The sequence below is a fragment of the Arachis ipaensis genome, chromosome B06 (genome assembly GCF_000816755.2).
Source record: "Arachis ipaensis cultivar K30076 chromosome B06, Araip1.1, whole genome shotgun sequence".
In the NCBI taxonomy this organism is placed as follows: domain Eukaryota; kingdom Viridiplantae; phylum Streptophyta; class Magnoliopsida; order Fabales; family Fabaceae; genus Arachis; species Arachis ipaensis.
In genome coordinates this window covers 20,144,150-20,158,197 of record NC_029790.2, presented here as the reverse complement: position 1 = coordinate 20,158,197, position 14,048 = coordinate 20,144,150, and the positions used below count along the sequence as shown (strand labels likewise).

At 34.4% G+C, this 14,048-nt stretch overlaps 1 protein-coding gene, 1 long non-coding RNA gene and 1 other non-coding gene across 3 annotated transcripts; 1 reads left to right on the top strand and 2 right to left on the bottom strand.

Moving 5' to 3' along the window:
• Window positions 1,129-1,200, top strand: TRNAC-GCA. The gene has a single exon. It is a non-coding gene; the product is annotated as a tRNA-Cys (tRNA).
• LOC110263223 lies at window positions 1,412-2,135 on the bottom strand. Its single transcript, XR_002348476.1, has 2 exons — window positions 1,712-2,135; window positions 1,412-1,615 (listed from the first exon to the last, which is right to left on the bottom strand). It is a non-coding gene; the product is annotated as an uncharacterized LOC110263223 (long non-coding RNA).
• Window positions 2,319-3,634, bottom strand: LOC107646125 (60S acidic ribosomal protein P1-1). The gene is made up of 4 exons (XM_016350316.2): window positions 3,477-3,634; window positions 3,282-3,357; window positions 2,725-2,943; window positions 2,319-2,643 (listed from the first exon to the last, which is right to left on the bottom strand). Exons 2-4 carry the CDS (start codon window positions 3,348-3,350, stop codon window positions 2,590-2,592), a joined length of 342 nt encoding a protein of 113 aa, XP_016205802.1. The 5' UTR covers window positions 3,351-3,357; window positions 3,477-3,634; the 3' UTR covers window positions 2,319-2,589.

The window sequence follows — 14,048 nt, the reverse complement described above, 5'->3', positions numbered from 1 at the left end:
AACCTTTATGAGAACTTTGTAAATCTAGAATATTGAAATATATTATTTGAGTGTAATTTGAATATTCAGCATTCATTTAAGAAAAAAAATGTTGAAGCACAAAATTAAAATTCAAAGAAAAAAATTTTGTTGTTTGAATCCAAGAATTGTATTTATTTATTTAAAGGCCTTGAAATTATAGTGTCAAAATTAATTTAATGTAGAAAAAAATTGAAAATGTTAGATAATAAACTAATATGGAAAATATTATTTGTACACTAAAATTAGCTACTAAAATCAGCCACCAATATATTTGTTTATAAATACATGTGTGATTTAATTTATTTTCAATGTGTATTTGTATTTTAACATGTGTTTTATACTAGTGGCTAACTTTGATAACTAATTTTAGTGTGTACACGTAGCATAACCCAATTAATATAAATGTAATTGTACAAAAATTATCTATAGTAACTTCATTGTGAATTATTGTTGTTCTAGATATAAGTTTTAATTTTGGCCCTGTAATAAAAAGTTAAGTTCATTTTCAAAAATGAAATTCTCTTACATACCGTACTCCATGAACTTGGATACCCATGATATATTGATATTTGTCTGCCTCTTTATTATTTAGTTTGCTTTATAAAAAAAAAAAAAAAGGAGTTATGTATGAGATTAATAAAGACAATAATATACTCTTTAATGTTCAAAATTTGAGTGACTAATGCACACTATACCTAAAATGTTAGTTAAACATGAGATGAAATCTTCAATTATTAAAATAATATCTTCCAAATTTACATTTTATATGTTAAAATCAATAAATCATTAATATTAAACTAAAAGCTAAAATAGTTATATTTGTAGCATTAACACATAACTTAGAAGCCTAGTGTAAATCAGTACATGAGTATGGGAGAGAAAATAATCTGCATCTTATACATAAATTTTAGAGGAAGTTACTGTTTATCCAAAAAATTATTAAAAATCAAATACAATTACTGATTATAAAATATTAATCCTTGGACTATCTCTCCCCGTTGAAAGCAAATGTTTTTGGGATTCTGATAGGACTTGTTTTGTTCTATTATTCTGGCAAACCTGCTGTAAAATATTAAATTAAATTGTAAAAAATATTTTAACAAATAAGGGTCCATAGCTCAGTGGTAGAGCATTTGACTGCAGATCAAGAGGTCACCGGTTCGAACCCGGTTGGGCCCTTTTTATTTCTTTTTCTATTTATTACCTTTTGTTTAATGAGTGTCGCAAAAAGACAAACTAAAAAATTATTAACTAGTAATTCTTTTTGGTAGGAAGCAATTATCAGCCGTCCTTATATACAAGGAAAAGGAATATAATTAGAGATGGTGTATGAACGACACCAATAGTTGAATCATATACGATATAAGAATGAGGACTTTTCAAGTTAAAATGGAGCAGAATTCATATTCATTTCGCGTGAAGAAACTCATGGTCGAGTATTAAGAGTATCGATACAAACTCCATATACAAGGAAACGGAATATAATCTTCTAGAGATGGTGTATGAACAACACCAACAGTTGAATCATATACGATATAATACACTGAAAACAAATCGTCTTCTGGACTTCATGAATTTTAAGTTGGAGGTAGTTCTGGCAGAGAAAAGCAAACATGAAATTGGGATGAGAAACATTGCACTGAGAACCCAATAGGAGACGAAATGGATACCCAAACAGGTTCTTACTTACGATTCAGTTATAAAAATAAATCATCTTAAATAAAGGAAAACTCGGCACATCCTTTCGAGTCCAGCTTTTTACAGTAGTTGGCATATGGCTTGTGCAATCAACAGCTAAAGACTTCGTTATATTGCATGGCAACTTAAGAGCTGCTGCACACAAGAGGCATAGCTTGATTGTTAATTGAACATAATTCCAGATACACCACACTTCTTCATGTAAAATCAATAAACCAAATCTTAGCTACATCGATTACAAATCCCAAAACTCATGTTTCGTTTGATAATTTTAGCGCTCTACTAAATAAGTAGTTAAACACTTGACACTTCAGGACATTTTGATCCACACTTTTGCAAATGAAGCAATCAAGCAGATAAATAATAGCTTGCGGAGAACTGCAAATTATTGATTTAGGTTATACAGCCATGTTAACATAAAGGTGAATGCTATGGTGCCTAAAAGGTGGTGCCTATTTACTAAAAAAGATTAAAAGTTATTATTTAATTTAAAAGATATAAGAATAAATAATTTTTAAAAAATCAAAACTTACTACATTAAGTAAATTAAGCAAAATTTAGACATTAAATAAGTTAGGCAAAATTTAGGCAAAAACTCATAAGCACAATAGAATTGGCCAAACATAAAATGGGTCTGAACTCTGATCACATTCATGTCTACGGAAGATATAAACCATAAACGCAAACATTTCTACTGTCTGAAATCTCAAAATGGTCACACCCATATTTTCCAAAGTTCATACTTCATAGCACTAAAACTCATAAGGAGTCGCCAACGTATATAAATATAACCAACCCAAAATGGAAAAACTACAATATCCATAAGAATAATAAACCCTAGATAACACAAAAATTGACCGGACAGAGCCTCTAGTCAAATAAGCTGAATCCCATATCATCATCACTCTCTTCTTGGGGTTCTTCCTGTAAAATTGCAAGAAACAATAACGTATTAGAAAACCATAAGCTAGAACAACACCACCACCACCACAAATAATGAATTACCTTCTTCTTCTCCTCAGCTGCAGGAGCTGCTGCTGCACCACCACCACCACCGGCTGCGGCAACAGGGGCGGCAGCAACAGCAACTGGAGCCCCACCTCCTCCACCGCTGGCTATCAAATCCTCAACATTTCTTTTCTCAGCGAGTTTAGCGAATAAGCTGGGCCAGTATGACTCAACTGACACCTTGGCACTTTTCAACAAGGACGAGATATTTTCAGCCTAACAATAGATTAAGGAGATACACATCATCCTTGAACGAATTCATAATCATACCTACCAATCCAACTTACCCAAAACTTAAATTTACTCCAAATCAATTCAATCAAGCATCAATTAATCAACTGATAAAACGAAAATCAGATTATACCACATCCGATAACGTAATATAACTGAATAAATAATACCCTATTTCAATCAGCAAACAAGATGTTCATTATGAATCCCAACGACAAAGTACTCCAATTGATCCAATATATGCCAAGAAAACATAACCCTAGATCAATCAATTACAGAACACACGCACAGGTAGCCCTAAATTAAAGGATGAGGAAGGATACAGTGACAGGGAGTTTGTCGTCGTGAAGGATCATAACGGCGTAACTGCAAGCAGCCTCTGCAATCGACATTTTCACACTACAGAAGCAAAGAAGGAAACAAAAAAAAAGATTATATTCCGAAAACAAAAACAAGGCCTTCAGAACAAAAATGAAAATAGAATTGGTTTCGATGTATGGGATTGGAAAAAACCTTACCCGGATAAAAGGAAATTGGAGAAGGTAGAGTGAAGAGTGGTTTCTCTGCAACGAAAATTTGGTGCGCGCCGCAACGGTAATGCGATTCTAGGGTTTCGAGGGTTTATTAAATGCTATAACAGCAACCACCAATCGTTTATGCATTACATGGGCCTTTTGCAGTTTAGGCCTATTTCATATTTTTCACATTTCGTTTTACTAGGACAGCCCACCACAATTGGCCTAAAAATATCACAGATTTGTTTGTTTTTGTTTTTGCAATTTTTTCTCTAAGTCACTATATTTTGATATCCAAAAAGTCAAACACACAAGGCTCTAGAATTTGAGCAAACAATTCAAATTTTACTTTACCAAATTTTGCAAGTACTAGTTTTTTTTTTTGGTGACTTGCAAGTACTAGTTTGATGTCCTACACGGAACCTATTAATTTTTGTTTTAACTTTTAAGTGTTATTGTTAAGTATAATTTTTTGTCATATAATATTTTTTTGAGTAATATTATATGATCAATAAAATTTATTGGTTCTCTAATATTTTTTTATTTTTATTTTTTTGTATGTTTTTCTTTTCACTTAAAAATTATATGATGAAAAATTATACTTGAAAAGAAAAAGAAATTAAAAAGATTCTAATGAATAAATAAATCAATTAATCATTTAACAAGACATTAAAATTATTCAGTATAAGTATATGATATATCAGGATGAATATTAGAGTGTCACTAAAATTTATTATTTTTTGTCAATAATTAATTAAGTGTGGGTTAAAAATATATTGTTGGATTACTAGCTAAAAAGAATTAGATTGATAATTAAAAATATTGATAAAAAATAATAAATTTGATTCGTCTTCTAGTATTTTTTATATCACAGCTTGTCAGCTTGAAATCAATAAAGAATTACAGTAAGTTAGTCTATTGCCACCAAAGAAAACTTCAAAGGAGATTTTGTGAACTTTACTAAGCAAAGCAAAGTGATAAATTTGGAAGAGATTAAGAATACTACGCATAGCATATTGTGGGAACCATGTGTTGATGTGTACATGGGTCATGTTTATGAGCAACTCAGCTAGCAAACCATGCAGAATCTAAGGAGAGCAGGTCAACTAAGTACAAACTGAAACCTTTGTATGCATTCAGCATCCAACGTGCCGGCCTAGAAAACTAAAAAGTTTGCACTGCACAACTCATTTTGCAGATTTTAGAACATATACAATTACAGACATTTCTCTGCGCATGCCTTAATTAGTAGCAATTCATGAGATTCAGGACTCCGATAATATTAAATTAACAAGACCCTAGACGTTTATTTTTTTAGATATAGATAAAACTTTGATGTAATATTCAGTTATTAGATTGTGTAGTATTTTTTAAAATTATGACCATATTATCCAATAACTGAGTGTTATACAAAAAAAATTAGCCGACCCCTATAACCCTTTTTCTTTTTCCCTAATACTGATCATGCTCAAATAATCAATAATATAAATCAATAATAAAAATAATCTTTAGAAAGTTTATATATAAATCATACTGATAGTATAGTAAAGTTAATTTATTACCACGTGTCAAATTAGTTGCGCATTTAAAAATGATATATCTGCACTTTATTTAAACTAATAACAATGATAAGGAGTTAATAAAAGGATTAAATTTAACTCATATTTGAAAACTAAATTAACATATCAAAATTTTAAAGATCAAGTTAATTCATTTACGATATTTTAAAAATATTTTACATATTAAAATATATTAAATTTATTGTAAGTATAACAACCTATTGATTAAGATTAGGTATTCCAGAAATACTCTAATTGAAATAAATGAAGGAGGAGAGAGTGGTGAGAGTCGGGTAGAGTGTCTGGTGCACGAAATTGTGATCTCTGGTAATGGCTCCAAAGGTTTGGTGCTCTAATCTCAATTCATAATTTGTCACAACTTCGATACAACTAACCAGCAAGTGCACTGGGTCGTCCAAGTAATAAACCTTACGTGAGTAAAGGTCGATCCTACGGAGATTGTTGGTCTGAAGCAAGTTATGGTCACCTTGTAAATCTCAGTCAGGCGGATATAAAATAGTTATGGAGTTTTTGAAAATAAAATAAGGATAGAAATACTTATGTAAATCATTGGTGAGAATTTCAGATAAGCGCATAGAGATGCTTTCGTTCCTCTGAACCTCTGCTTTCCTGCTGTCTTCATCCAATCAGTCTTACTCCTTTCTATGGCTGGCTTTTTGTAAGGATGTCGCCGGTGCCAATGGCTACTTTCAATCCTCTCGGAAAAATGGTCCAAATGCTCTGTCACAGCACGGCTAATCGTCTGGAGGCATCACCCTTGTCGATGGCTGCATCCTATTCCTCTCTGTGAAAATGGTCCGATGCGCTGTCATTGCATGGCTAATCATCTTGGAGGTTCTTGGTCATACTGGAATAGAATTTACTATCCTTTTGCGTCTGTCACTACGCCCAACACGTGCGAGTTTGAAGTTCGTCACAGTCATTCAATCCCAGAGTCCTTCCACACCTTAATCTATGGAGTATAGAACTCTACCGTTTGAAAATACATAAGTGATAATGGAGTTCATTGGTCTCGGCCCCAGAGGGGAACCGGAGTAACCAAGACTCCTAAGACAATGATAAAAAGTTCTATTTATAATAAACTAGTCACTAGGATTTACAGAAGTAAGTAATTAATGCATAAATCCACTTCCGGGGTCCACTTGGTGTGTGCTTGGGCTGAGTTTGAAGTCTACACATGGAGAGGTCATTCTTGGAGTTGAACGCCAGCTTTTGTGCCATTTTGGGCGTTGAATTCCACTTTGCAACTTGTTTCTGGCGCTGGACGCCAGAATTGGGCAGAGAGCTGGCGTTGAACGCCAGTTTGCATCATCTAAACTTGGGCAAAGTATGGACTATTATATATTGCTGGAAAGCCCTGGATGTCTACTTTTCAACGCAATTGGAAGCGTGCCATTTTGAGTTCTGTAGCTCCAGAAAATCCATTTTGAGTGCAGGGAGGTCAGAATCCAACAGCATCAGCAGTCCTTCTTCAACCTCTGAATCTGATTTTTGCTCAAGTCCCTCAATTTCAGCTAGAAAATACCTGAAATCACAGAAAAATATACAAACTCATAGTAAAGTCCAGAAATGTGAATTTAACATAAAAACTAATGAAAACATCCCTAAAAGTAACTAGATTCTACTAAAAACATACTAAAAACAATGCCAAAAAGCGTATAAATTATCCGCTCATCAGTGTCCGAAGGCAAAATATGGTGAGAATTTCCTGATCAAGAAGATTAAGGGAGAGAGTGCGGAGAGGGTTGCATCAGGTGATAAGGAGGATTTTTAACAAGGTAGTTTTAGAGTGGCTTCAAAAATTTTATTCCGTGATAAGGTGGTCGGTTCCTCTAAATCCTTGGGGCTCACTAGGGTTGATGCCTTAGATGAAGATTCAATGGCGGTTATCACGGAGAAACAAGGTAGCCTAACGCCTCCAAAGATTAGGTTTTATGAGGAGGCTAGAAACACTCTATCTGAATCCTACAAAGAGGCCATCATGATTAAAGTTCTTGAAAAGCATTTCAGATATATGGCTTTGGTGCATAAACTTAAAGGTGCTTAAAGGAGGCTGTGAAGTCTTAGATGTTGGTTTTAATTACTTTTTAGTCAAATTTAATATCAAGAAGGATAAGGAGAAGGTATTATTAGAGGGTCCATGGATGACGTTAGGGCATTACATTGCGATCAAGCTATGGACTTCGAATTTTAAACTATGTGAGGCATCGTTTGGGGACACAATGGTTTGGATACGGATTGTAGGGTTGAGCATATGGTATTATCATGAAAAGGCCATGATGCGGATTACTTGGCTATAGGCAAACCTGTCAAGGAGAGGATATCGCAACCAAGTCGACAGAGAGGGAAAGTTTGCTAGGGCTTGTATACAAGTGAATTTGGGGTTGCCAGTTGTTCGGCGAGTGGTTGTTGACGACGTTGAATATAATGTGGAGTATGAATGTATGCCATTGATATGTAAGAAGTGTAACTGTTTCGGGAATATAGCAGGGGAATGTAGCACACACATGGTTCCTTTGGTGGCTGTAGATGTACAGGAAGGACCAGTTGTTCATGAGAGCCATCCGGTGAATCAGAATCAGTAGACTTTTTAATTTGGAATTGCATCCTTGATGCCGTGGTAGTAGTGGATTCTGCGAAGAAAATGCAGGTAACTACATTGCATGAAAAGGTAAATGTGAAGAAGCTGTTGGACAGAGAAGGGAGCTAGACTAAAATTGTTAGAAGGGGTAGAGAAAAATTTGGCTAGAAAACTAAGGCCCAAGCGGTGGCTAAAGACTTGACACCCCCCTTTTTGGACACCAGTTGCGAGAAGACTGGATTGAGTTGCGGGTTGCTTTCTTCTTCTCACCAAACTTCATCAAAGTCAAGGGGGAAGCTCAACGGCGTATCTGTAGCTGGGTCTTTGACTACTCCCCGCTCAAGAATGGCCACAAGAGACACAGACTAGCATCGCTGCAAAACTCGTCGACACACCAGAACAGTGACGACGCGGCGAAACAACAGCAACAGGGTAACATGCCGACAGTGGCTTCCGTTATAGTAGGGAGCATTCCTAAGCAGCTATTTGTGCCGAGAAGGTAAGGAACACGGGAGGTTGCTGGTCTTTCATCGGTTCACTAAGGGTCCACTGTGAGGTTGGTTCCATTTATGCCCATTTATTTTTATGGATCGTTTAGATACAAATTTCTTATCTTGGAATACTAGAGGGGCTTCTAACAAAATGGTCCAAGTGCATTGCAAAGAGTTAGTTCATAAATTTAGTCAAACTTTTTTTTATTCTTTATGAAACTCATGTGCCTTTTGAACAAATGAAACTCTTTTGGAGTAAACTTAGTTATCATGATATTGGGATTGTGGAAGCTAGAGGTCATAGTAGGAGAATCTGAGTGCTGTGCTCTAATTCTATGCTGACTATCAAAATGGTAGATATAGCTGACTAATGTATTAGTTTTGAAATCTCTATGGACAGTGGTTCTAGTTATTGTAGTGCTATATATGCTAATCCACATGTTCATAAGTGAATGGGTCTATGGAATGATTTGATCAGGATTTCCAATATAATTCAGGGTCCCTGAATTGTGTTTGGAAACTTTAATGAGATTTTGATGTAAAGTGAGGTTAGAGGGGGTGCTTTCAGTTAGGCTAGGACGGAGATTTTTGCAGAGACTCTGGCAAACTATTTTTGTTTGATATGGGGGTTATTGGAAGAAGTTTTACTTGGTACAGGAAGGTTAGAGGGGGTTTGCAGGTTGTGAAAAAGTTGGATAGAGCTATTGTTAATCAGGAGTGGCACATGTTGTTTTCTGAGTCTTATAATGAGATTTTGGGGCGTCTTCATTCTGATTACTGTCCTTTGCTTGCCAAATGTACATCGGCTGTGAAAGCCAAGAGAGGTTCGAGACCATTTAGATTCCAAGCTGCCTGGATGACTCATCCATTTTTAGCAATGTTATTTGTGCAGCTTGGAATAATTTAATTCTATTAATTTTTTGAATCATTTGGTTGAAGTTGAAAAATTCAACCATTGCAATGGAGGGAGTACGTTAAACAATTGAATTGTTTGGATGGTACAAACTAGAGTACTAACTCCGATTTATTATTTTATTATTTCTATTTAATTAACTGATCAACTTACTTTGCTTTGTTATCAAGCATTTTTTTGAATTTGATTTCAAAAGGGGTCCCTGATGTGGTTAGAAGTTTGATCGAGGTGCAGAAGGATGTTCTTATTTTCAATAAGAAAATCTTTGGTAATGTGTTTGTTAAAAAGAAGGAGTTGGAGAGGTAATTGAATGATGTTCAGATTTTTCTTGAGGGTATGGAGGATCCAAGGTTGAGGGTGAAAGAATAAGGTATTCATGATGAGCCAAATACTATCCTTCTCCAAGAAGAGCTTATGTGATATCAGAAATCGAGAGAGCAGTGGGTTCGGTATGGTGACAGGAGCACTAAGTTTTTTCACTTGCAAACGATCATCAGGCGAAAGCGAAACAAGATTCATGGACTATTTCTTGAAGATGAAACTTGGGCTACTGAGCCGTAGGAGCTAGAGAAAGAAACAAACTCCTTCTTCCAAAAGCTCTTTTCGACAAGAGAGAATATTGATCTAAATGCTATGGGAGAATTTTCCAGTCATTCCTTTAGTAATGAGGCCTATCAAAAGTTAGTTGAATCGATGGCGTTTGAAGAGGTAAAAAGGGCTGTAATGACCATGAATTCTTTCAAAACTCCGGGACCAAATGGTTTTCATGCCCTGTTTTATAAAAAATTTTGGAACTCTCTGAGCTATGATGTGCGAGGTTTAGTCAAGAGAGCCTTTAAGAGAGAGAATCTAAATGCTGCAATTTTTGAGACATACATTATTTTGATTCATAAAGTTGAAGCTCTTACTTCCTTAAGAGATTTTTGTCCCATCAGTTTATGTAATGTTCTTTACAAAATCATTACAAAAGTGCTGGTGAACAAGGTTAGATCCTTTCTTTCTGAAATCATTGGTCTGCTTTAGGGTGGTTTTATCCCGGGAAGAGGTATTATGGAGAACATCATGATTACAGAGAAATTTATGAGTTTCATGAAGAACACTAAGTCTAGGAAAGGAACAATGGCCTTTAAGATTGATTTGGAGAAGGCATATGATAGAGTGGACTAAAGATTTTTTGAAGCTTTGGTCCGGTTTGGCTTTCCGACAGCTACTATTCATCTTATTATGGCTTGTATGACATAATTTTCTTTGTCTATTTTATGGAATGATGAGAAACTCCAAAGTTTTAATCCCTAGAGGGGTTTGAGACAAGGGGTTCCCATGTTCCCTTATCTCTTTGTGCTTTGTATGGAGTGTTTTGCTTGTTTTATTGCCCATCGGGTTTCTCAATGTTCGTAGATACTGGTGTTAGTTTTTAGACATGGCCCAAAAATATCCCATTGATGTTTGCTGATGATCTACTGCTTTTCTGTAAAGCTACAAAAGCTCAGGTAGAGGAAGTTATGAAGTGCATGGACTTATTCTCCAAAGCATTAGGCCTGCAAGTGAATCTTATTAAGTCTAGGGCTCACTATTCAAAGAATCTTTCTGTGAGAAGGAAGGAGATGCTCTCAGGAGTCTCTAGTATTCATTTTTGTCCGTACTTGGGAAGGTACCTAGGGGCTAATATTGGGCATGAAAGGTCTTCTAGGAGGACGACTCAAAAAGTCATTGAGAAAATTCAGAACAAGCTTGCTAATTGGAAGGGGTGTCTGCGGAATAAGGCAGGAAGACTTTATTTGGTTAAGTGTGCATGTGAAAAAAATGATTCACTGATGCGATAGTTGTTATGGAAAGGCCATAATAATGGGAGAGGGTTACCAATGGTTAAGTAGGAAGTAACTATTACTCCCAAAAAGGCGGGTAGTTTGTGTGTAAGAGATACATACTGTGCTAATCTGGTGCTTCTTGACAAGTTGGTTTGGGATTGTTTTAACAATATAAACAATCTATGGGTGCAAATTGTGATGCAAAAATATAAATGATTTTGGTGGTAGTCATGGACAGAATACATCAGCCACTTGGAAGAACATTCTTAAAACATATGAAGCTCTTAAAGATGGGTTTAGGTAGAATGTAGGGGATGTATGTGCAGCAATCTATGTGGTATGATAAATGGACCCCATTTAGAAGACTTTGTGATCTTGTTCCCTATATTCACATATCTGAGTCGAAATTCGTAGTGACTGATTTGTGGCGTGATGGATCTTGGGTGGTAGATACGCTTGCTACGAAAATTTCTCTTGCAGTTAAGCAATTCATTTGTGGCCTTCCTTACCCAAATTCGCCAGATCTTAGTGGCCTGCAAGGGCAGAAGGGTACAATGCAAGAGAAGGTTACAGTTAGTTGTTGAAGCATAAAGTGAATTGGAAAGAAAATAGTGATTGGAGTTGGCTTTGGCATTTAAATCTTTTGAAAAAGATCAAATTCACTATGTGGCTTGAGCTTTATAACGCTCTCCCGACAGAGGCTTTCCGATTTAGGCGGCATCTAACTTGTTCGGATTTGTGCCAGAGATGCAATGCGACTCAGAAGATAATTGAATATTGCCTGCAGGACTGTGTTAAATTTTAGAGTCTTTGGCAAATGTTAGACCCTTGCTTTATTGGCTCGTTTGAAGGCACCTCCATTGAGACTTGGTTTAGAAAGGGCGTACTTAGTAATGAGGTTCTTTTTGGGGTCGGAGTCTAGTGATTATGGAGATATATGTGTAATGATGTTCTCAATGTTAGAAATCTTTGGATGGATCACAAGGTGGTTGCCCTTATTAGAAGCACTGTCATGGACTTGAGACTTTTTATGCACCGGTGTTCTTCCTTCAGCACCTTCAAGAATCACTAGTATTAGAAACTCCCAGTAAGTAAAAACTTTAAAGTTAATTGTGATGCAACTTTATTCCCTAATTTGAGTTTGGTTGGTTTTGGCTGTATTATTAAAGACTCTAATGGGTTGGATCTCAGACTGTTCTAGTAGTTCTCTTCTCTGGTCTATCACCAGATGTGAGTTTTTTGCAGTCTAGAGGGACTTGTCTTAGTCTAAGACTGTGGATTGAGAGACATTGTCTATGAAACGAATTGTTTAGATGTTTTGTACCTTTTACATAACTCTAGTGGTGGGTACACATCTTAAGTTGTTGATTTAGTTCACAAAATTCAAGAGATTTTATCAAGATTTTAATATGTTCAAATTGATTAAATAGCTAAAGAAACAAATAAAGCGACAAATTATAAGGCTAGATATAGAGCAAGAAGTAACCTATTTGTAAAATTGATTTGATGAGTCTAGTGATGTTCTCTAACAAATCATCAATTCTAATTTAAGATAAGTATTTGTTTTGATTTTCTCTTTTATTTAGACACTAAAAAAAAATTAAATTTATTGTAAGAATCCTCTTTGTGGAAAAAAAAAATTTCACCCAACGTAAGTTGCACCTAAACTGTGACAACACCATAGAACCTTGACTTCTAATTTACCATAGAAATTATTAGTACACGGAAAAAAATCCACAAAAACTTAAGGGTAACTTTTGAGTTAATCATGAGCAAGCAACCATAAGCGAGAGAAAAAAATTATTAAGGAAAGAAAGATTATATATCTGTCAAAGATCCAGACAAGCGGATCCGTCACATGACATGTAAAGTTTAAAAATGATGATTAAAGGCAAATTAACCCGTGAGGTTTTGCACTTTGGCTTTTAATTGCAAATCCTGCATGCAAGAATTCTCGATTAACATTATTATGCCATTGATTGTTATATTGGCCATCATGAATCCTTCTTCCTTCATAATAGCTACTTATTATTTCACATGTATATAGGTATATATAGAGAGAGAGCTAGTTATTGCTGGAGTACACATACACATGGCAGCTTGCTTTATGTAAAAAAAGATTAGAGCATGCTGTATGCTGAATAGATAAATGGCGAAGAAATAAGTATTGTGTTGATAGATAGTGAGATATTTATCTATTTAAAAGAATGTATCATTTTATTTTTGAGGAGTGTTAGGGGCCAGTAACTTTTGGTATTTGTAGCCATCAAATAGCCATCAATAATTATTTTAATGGTGTGAGATTGGTGTGAAATTTCATTCAATGGCTCACTTTTTCTTGCTAGTTACATGCTGGCTAGAATTTGAAGAAGTTGCTGGCCCCTAGATTTTTCCATTCAAGTTAGTCTTTAACTTTGATTTCATCACAGAACCGTTAATAGAATGCTGAAATAAATTGGTGGCGGTCACGCTGAACTTCTTAATAACTATTTAATGTGATAATTAAAACTTTTTTATTTTAATTTTTTTCTTATGAAGCGTTTAAAATTCAAATAGTAATTTTACTTAAAAATTTTAAAAATTTCTTAAGGAACAAATAATTAAAATAAAAAATATTAGTTATCACATCAAATAGTCTTTAAAAGCTTAATGTAGTAGTCCTCAATGTAATAGTCATCAATTTATTTGAGTACGTCATTAATAGTTCTATGATAAAAATAAAGTAAAAAACTCATTGACTTACGAATAACAAGTTAAAAAATGAAATTGAGTAAATTAAAATTTTTGAGATAAAATTAAAATGCTAATATAAGTTTAAAGATTAATTTAAATATTAATTTTTTTATCGTAGATATATTCCTCTTTATACTACATAAAAAAAATATTAAAAAATGATCAAAATTTATTATTTTTTATCATCAATTAGTTATCAATATTTAAAATATAAAAAAATATAGTTAAATTTTTAGACTAAAAAAACTTACTAAAAAAATTGAATTAATAACAAATAATAACTAAAAGATAATAAATTCTGATAATCTGTCTAACCTTTCTCATGCAAAAACCTTTTCTTTATAAAATTCTCATAAAAATATATCGCTACTCACGAGACCGGCCCTGTTGGTGTTCTCTTTTTTATGAATATAGTTTCATTGACTATCATTCTTAATAACAAGGATACTAATTATTTTTTAAAATTTAA

Coding starts and splice junctions, on each gene's coding strand:
- LOC107646125 (XM_016350316.2), bottom strand. CDS start 3,350: ATGTCGATTGCAGAGGCTGCTTGCAGTTACGCCGTTATGATCCTTCAC. Junction 2,944..3,281: donor ACGACAAACTCCCTGTCACT/GTATCCTTCCTC, acceptor ATCTATTGTTAG/GCTGAAAATATCTCGTCCTT. Junction 2,644..2,724: donor CAGCTGAGGAGAAGAAGAAG/GTAATTCATTAT, acceptor GCAATTTTACAG/GAAGAACCCCAAGAAGAGAG.